General features: G+C 50.9%; 1 protein-coding gene across 20 annotated transcripts in view; it reads right to left on the reverse strand.

The window, feature by feature from the left end:
- The window catches only part of LOC147015283 (transducin-like enhancer protein 4), a 114,098-nt gene extending 106,999 nt beyond the window's left edge, over window positions 1-7,099 (reverse strand). For 7 of the 20 annotated variants that reach the window (XM_085849889.1, XM_085849882.1, XM_085849881.1 and 4 more), the window contains exons 1-4: window positions 6,352-7,097; window positions 5,811-5,908; window positions 4,651-4,714; window positions 2,847-2,891 (exon numbers count right to left, since the gene is read on the reverse strand). In XM_085849889.1, coding sequence (XP_085706015.1) covers window positions 2,847-2,891; window positions 4,651-4,714; window positions 5,811-5,908; window positions 6,352-6,375 — 231 coding nt within the window. In that variant the 5' untranslated portion in view covers window positions 6,376-7,097. Of the gene's footprint in view, window positions 1-2,846; window positions 2,892-4,650; window positions 4,715-5,810; window positions 5,909-6,351 lie in introns of all 20 variants that reach the window. The other 13 variants (XM_085849887.1, XM_085849885.1, XM_085849892.1 and 10 more) reach the window with 6 other exon arrangements.
- Window positions 7,100-7,461: the final 362 nt, after the last annotated feature.

The following is a 7,461-nucleotide window of genomic DNA, read 5'->3' on the forward strand; positions in this document are numbered from 1 at the left end:
TACAGACTCAAAACATGAACGAGTTGAACACCTTCAACAGACCTACAAACATATGTTCACATATCGAATTCTTTTCATAATGGCTGTTAGAATGGTCTACAGGTACACACACTCATCTCTAAGCTGTCTCACCTGGTTTCAAATCTCAGCCCAGCTATAAAATGTCATCCTGATGTTTCACAGCAGGAATGACAATGTGTGTGCCATCTCTTGGACGGACATTACGGTGGTGTCCTGTCTGCCGGCATTAGTTGATGGATTATAAAGATCCCAGTGTCCTTCGTGAACAGTAGGAAAGCTATCGCAGGCATCATGGCCAAATCCCTGCCGGTAACTATTTATTTGAGCGTCAGGCCCAGCCGGCCGGTTCGTGAAAAACTCGGGCAAAAAACTTCCCTGGCCAACTCCATAGCCGTTGAAGATGAGGAAGAAGAAGATGTCCTTCACGCTTTATGTTCAAGCCAAGTTTTGAGCTCACCACAGATGTGCTTCAGCACTCCAGGTTAGAAAATGATCGCAAACAACCCAAGGACATCATTTTGATTTGACAAGCTTTGAGACAGCGAATCACTTTGCACAATGGATTTCTCTACACTTTAGAGGCGTGAGCTTTCGATCACAATTCACGCTCATTTTCTCCATCCAGATCAGATCTGAGCGGCCGTCGTTGACGATGCTGGCACCACCTCCATGTGAGCAAGTAACAAGGTAGCACAGCACAAGAGGCATCGATTTTACCCAGGCATTTTGGAACTATTTGCATCCCAGCAGGCATGGCCGCACCACCGCACGGATCAAGTCACTCGTGTAAGGAAACATCCACTTGCGACACATTGAAATTCTCCAGGAATGAGTCATATATGTATCATGGGAGTGATCAAGGCATTCACTTCGTTCACAATGTGCTAATATACGAATGCTGGATTCATCATTCGAATGAAACCAAGGTATTTGCCAGAAGGGAGGACTTACTGACATTAACGACGACTGATAATTATAGCACAACCTCTAAATTATTACACGGTCACCTGTTCCGCCCAACAGAGCCTTCGAGGGTGGTTCATGGAGGAGGAAATTTCCATCAAGAAATGCTTGATGCTTGTATGAGATTTTCGTCTAATTATAATCTGTCGACGTCTTCATTTTATGAATGGTTTACATGCAAACTTTATTAAAAAGGTGTGCAGAGATGATGTCAATTTTTGTTGCACGTTTTCGTTTTTTTTGTCATCGGGTCATAGTTATTTTCTGAAAGTCTTGGTATTTTTCTCAAGCCAAGCAAAGACTAAGGAGAGAAGGAATGGGGAGGAAAAACTAATAAATGCAGGTAAGGTTGCCACAAAGGAAACCACAAACAATGGTCAAGCAAACGACAACGTGTTGCACAACAGGATTGCCTCGAAGAGAGGAAAGGGGGGGGGGAGGTGTGGAGATGGACAGAAAGGTCTGGAATGCCTCCTATAGGAATATTTACAAACAAGGAAATCGATTAAACCAACAAAACTAAGTGATCAAGGATCGCTTCAGATATTTGACAGAAAATGGCTTGAGGGTGGGAGTAGGGAACTTGGCTATGTGAACACCTGAATGCACGGTCCACCAACACCTGGAACACAAAGTTCCTGCTGCAACTGTGTGGGAATAAAAAGCCACTGTGACAGCAAGGTGGTTGGATTGCTGTAGTTATTTTTTATTATCTAAATCTAACGAAATGGAGAAAAACAATGCAGGTGGTCATTGACTTTTCAAAATGCTAAAGGAACATCTGACTTGAGAGCTTAAACAAATGGACCAGTTATAGGATCGCAAATTATGTGCAGCAAGAGTTTTTTTTTTTTAAATCCAGGGCTCTTCTGCATCCTGAGTTAAACACTTCTTAACTCAAATGACTTTTGTTGAAGTTAACACGCTTATCCTGAATATCTAAAAGTTCTGTAACCTGATGTTAAAAAATAAATAATTTAAACCTCTTTAGAATGTAGTTTCATCTACTTATTGACTTAAGTATCACAAACCACAAGCACCCTCTGGCCTTCCCACCACCAGCCCCCCCCCAAACTCCACCTTCATAAAAATAAAAAGGTCATACATCAATGTCTGCCTGCTTAGACTTGTTTGTAAATAAAATTGAGTATTCCGGGCACTCCCACACCCAGGGCAAAGTTTAAAAGCATCGATCAAGTAGCATGTACCCAAACAGATGTCTATCGCTGGCATGCTAGACGGTCTGTGAACAGCCCAAAAACTCAAGGCTCACATACAATCTATTTGCAAGCCCTCAAGCGTCTCTCAGCTTCAAACCTGCTGACGGCAGGTTACAACCGGCAAGAGCCCAACCTTGCATCACAGGCAAAGCCGATCCAGACCGGCCCACAAATATTCGAAACCCATGCAGCATCCATTCCCGCTACTTGTCACAAAACACATTCCCAAGGCAGGCTGGGAATAACCAAGGGCCGGAACCCACGGGTAGGCCTCAAAACCAACACAATGCGCTGCCGAGGAGGGGGCGGTGGGTTGGGGAGGAAGGGGTGTGGGGGGTGGGGGGTGGGGTGGGTAAGCAGAACCGAACTCGTTCCCCTTTTCCTCAATATCTTTGGACCCGAATCGTCGATGCCATGACACACGCGTGGGTCACAGCATTTATGCCTACTTGAAAGGCTCAAAAGACTGCACGACACGGAAAGGAATCCCAAGATGAAACACCCACATCACATCAGTCACGCATTCTATATGATACCACGAAAGCAGTGGCTGTGAAGAAAAAAAGCGAGGCTTGTCCGATTATTGACGGGCCACAAGAGTGCGTGCTAAGCCACCGAGTCCGGTTCGTGGTGGAAACTCACTTGCTTATGCATTTCAATGTTCAATCCGTAGGACATTTCATAGTACTGCGGACACAAAAGAAGGGCAGGGGAGCAGGCGAGCATTAAAGGGTGAAGAGCGGTGAAGAGAACGGGTGGCCAATGAAGCGTGAAGAATCACAAAGGGCTGCCTTTTCAACGGTGGACGGAGCAAGGCCAGGGGGCCCAGGCAGCTGCTTTTAGGCGGGGGGGAGGAGGGGTAGCAGGGGAGAGGAGGGGGAGGGGGACTCTGTAGGGCTGAGATGTTAGAGTGTGGGAGGGCAAGCTGGTGAAGTCTGATTGTGTATCTAGGACACGTGAGCTTGCATCCATCCCAAAACGGATGAGGGAGGGAGACTTGTTCATGATCATGAAGTATATTCTTTGATCTCTGATAAGGGCAAGGCTTTATCCACAGAGCAAAACTCAGATAGAATCACAGGGAGGGGGGTGGGGGAGTGGGGGTGTAGGGTTGGATACAAGACAAGACTTCTTTCTTTAAAGGCCACAATTATTCCCACGTTGTTGTGGGGTTCGCCGGGGGAAGTTTTTACCCAAGACTTTCATGAACCGGCTGGCCAGGCCTGATGTTCAAACAAAGTAGACAGGGGAGGAATTTGGAATTTGTTCATAGTGCCAGCGATAGCGTGGGTCACAGCATTTATGCCAACCTGAAAGGCTCTAAAGACTGTCACCTATTATTCTCGAAGGACACAGTGGGATCTTTAACGTCCACCAACTAATGCCGGCAGAAGGGAAGCCCAGTTTAACGTCCATCCAAGGGACGGCACACACACTGACTACTAGCCTTGCCTGCTAAACACTGGGTTGACAGTCCGTAGTTGGGTCGGGATTTTGACCCAGCTTAGACAGCTTAGAGGCGAGTGTGCCTACATCTCGAGTCGAGGCCATCCTGCCAGCCTAGATACAGGACAAGAGTACTGTAATGTAGATGCCACATACAAGTGCCACAGGTCAGTATTCGCACTTTATTCTCTTTGAACCATGACAGGTGTTTTGTGGATGAAAGTAATTTACAGTTGGCCAAAGTGAACTTTCACACCACAATGTGGGTAAGGAAAGCAAGAACCATTTACACGAGGGTGGGAGTAAAGACCCCAGCACGAGGTATACCTTGCCTGCCGTAATCCATGCTTCCACATGGTGGGAGAGAGACAGACAGACAGAGAGAGAGAGAGAGAGAGTGACAGACAGACAGAGAGACAGAGACAAAGAGAGAGACAAAGAGAGAGACAAAGAGAGAGAGAGACAAAGAGAGAGAGACAAAGAGAGAGAGACAAGGAGAGAGAGACAAGGAGAGAGAGACAAAGAGAGAGACAAAGAGAGAGAGAGACAAAGAGAGAGAGAGACAGAGACAGAGACAGAGACAGAGACAGAGACAGAGACAGAGACAAAGAGAGAGAGACAGAGAGAGAGACAGAGAGGGAGAGAGAGAGTCAGAGAGGGACAGAGAGAGTCAGAGAGAGACAGAGAGAGAGAGACAGAGAGAGAGAGACAAGGAGAGAGAGACAAGGAGAGAGAGACAAAGAGAGAGAGACAAAGAGAGAGAGAGAGACAGAGACAGAGACAGAGACAGAGACAGAGACAGAGACAAAGAGAGAGAGACAGAGAGAGAGACAGAGAGAGAGAGTCAGAGAGAGACAGAGAGAGTCAGAGAGAGACAGAACTTCACACATACAGTGAGTGCTGAAGCGAAAGGCTCATTAAACTTTTAAACAGGCAGCGCAATATCCGTGTCTGAATTATTTATCCCGGACATCTTTCCGGGTATCACCGTTTTCCTTACCATGACGTAGTGTCGCTGCATCTCGGTCTTCTCGCTCGCCAGCTTTTCACACTCGAGTTTGAGGCTGAAGAATCAGAGGGGTGAGAGATCGATCATATCAATTATCAGCTACCCATGTGGGGAAGAATGGAAGGGGGGCTGGGGAGGGTTGCTTTGTGAGGGATAGGGGGTAACAGGGGAGGTTGCTTGGTGGGAGAGGAGCTTGGGAGAGGGCGAGGGGGTAACTGCGTCTGCTTCAACTCCACAACATCTTGGGTAAACACAACATCCCGCCAACCGTGTCAAGGGGCTGACGATCGCTCAATGAAAACATCTTCCCAAAAGGTCTCGGCGGCCGCGTCGTGAGTCAGAACGAGTTTCAAAATCACTGTCGGAACCTTGACATCGAAGTTAGCAAACAAAAGATACAACATAGTAGTCGGACAGGGCGGGAGGGTGTGGACAAAAAAGGTCCGGATAACCCGCACCGGGAGGGGGTGAGACAGACCCCTTTGGATTGAACAAAACGAGTGGACGAAGATCGCGGCGGTACGACCACACGGTCGGGACACAGTGATAGGTAACTGAAGCAGGTGGACGGTCAGGACACAGTGACAGGTAACCGAGGCAGGTGGACTGTCGGGACACAGTGACAGGTAACCGAGGCAGGTGGACGGTCGGGACACAGTGATAGGTAACCGAGGCAGGTGAACGGTCGGGACACAGTAATAGGTAACCGAGGCAGGTGAACGGTCGGGACACAGTAATAGGTAACCGAGGCAGGTGGACGGTCGGGACACAGTGACGGGTAACCGAGGCAGGTGGACTGTCGGGACACAGTGACAGGTAACCGAGGCAGGTGGACGGTCGGGACACAGTGATAGGTAACCGAGGCAGGTGAACGGTCGGGACACAGTAATAGGTAACCGAGGCAGGTGAACGGTCGGGACACAGTAATAGGTAACCGAGGCAGGTGGACTGTCGGGACACAGTGATGGGTAACCGAGGCAGGTGAACGGTCGGGACACAGTGATGGGTAACCGAGGCAGGTGAACGGTCGGGACACAGTGATGGGTAACCGAGGCAGGTGGACGGTCGGGACACAGTGATAGGTAACCGAGGCAGGTGGACGGTTGTACGTCGAAGGTAATCGGTCGGAAAAGTTCGAGCGCGGCCAATACCTGTGATACTGCGCTTGTAGGAACTGAAACTCCTCTTTGATCCGGTCGCAGGACTCGGTCACGGTGAATTTGAACGGCTGTCCGGGCTGGTGCGGGGCCTTGACGACGAGGGGACAGATGAAGCGACATGAGACGACACACACCGTCAGTCAGAGACACACACACACATGGACGGACAGACACTCACTCAGATGGACGGACAGACACTCACTCACATGGACGGACAGACACTCACTCACATGGACGGACAGACACTCACTCACATGGACGGACAGACACTCACTCACATGGACGGACAGACACTGACTCACATGGACGGACAGACACACACTCACATGGACGGACAGACACTCACTCACATGGACGGACAGACACTCACTCACATGGACGGACAGACACTCACTCACATGGACGGACAGACACTCACTCACATGGACGGACAGACACTCACTCACATGGACGGACAGACACACACTCACATGGACGGACAGACACTCACTCACATGGACGGACAGACACTCAGACGGTTGTGTAAACTTACAGGATGCCTGCCCTGCGGATACATGTTTCCAATGGTGGGGAGATCGTCCGAGTCACGATGCTCTGAGGTGATTCAAGGTGTTCCCGCTACTCCAGGGATTCCGCCAAGGGGTCTTCCTCGAATCCTCCGTGCCGTCCCCCCAGCCCCCCGAATAGATCCTCCGACGGAGCTCCCTTTCTCGCCGGATCACGCTCCCGCCAAAAAGCTCTCCGGAGCGAGGTCGCGGCGATGCATCTCGAACACAAGACGAGGCCACGCAGAGTGAGGCGAGCGGCTCGCTCTTCCCACGGGCCCGCTCCACGCAACTGGAGGCACGAGGTTCGCGGGACAAACTGGCGACGCCGATATTCGAACGGCGGCCGACGGTCCAAAGATTAACCGCCCCTGTTACCTCAGACCTGTCGGCGCTCGTACGAAGTCCCTGTCGCGGCCACACCGGCCTCGCTACGCGCGTCCACGCTCCCGTACAGCGCAACGCACCGACGAGCGAAGCAGCACCGATCCGCGACCAATCGTCTTTCGGCGAAGAGAAACGTCGCAGCCAATGGGCATCGAGCTCGGCGTTCGTCCCACGTGGGGTAGCGCTGCGCGGACCAATGGGGACGCGTCGCGGCGCGCCCTGGGAGCCAGCTCCATTCTTACGGGTCGCGAGGCCGCACACGTCAATCAAGCGGCGCGTTGCGCGAGCGCCGGCCGAGGCTGTCAATCAAAGTAACGTGGGGCCCGGCGGTAGACAAACAGATCCAATTCCGTCCACTTCGTGCAAATGTCGGCCTGCGCGGACGGTAATTAGTGCTTTAAGTCCCCCTCCTCCTCCTCCTCCCCTCCTCCTCCTTCCCGCCAAGCAGCTGAAACAATCTGTCACTCCCATCTGGCACGAAGAGCAAGTGGGGACTTAGCACAGGGGCGAAAAAACACTCCGTCGCAAGGTTCGTCCTAACGGCAATTTAGTTTTTCTCTCCCGGACCCATTAAACGCGTGCAGCGGCCACCAATCGATGTCGGCATCATCGCTTATCGCGGCAATCATCTCGGAATTGGTGCAAAACGCACCGAGGTCGCGTCCCTCGGGACGCTCCACCATGTCGCTTCTGTGAAACCGGTCAGGGTC

This window comes from Eptatretus burgeri, chromosome 12 (assembly GCF_056783735.1).
Source record: "Eptatretus burgeri isolate ZD-2024b chromosome 12, Ebu_testis_v1, whole genome shotgun sequence".
Classification (NCBI taxonomy): domain Eukaryota; kingdom Metazoa; phylum Chordata; class Myxini; order Myxiniformes; family Myxinidae; genus Eptatretus; species Eptatretus burgeri.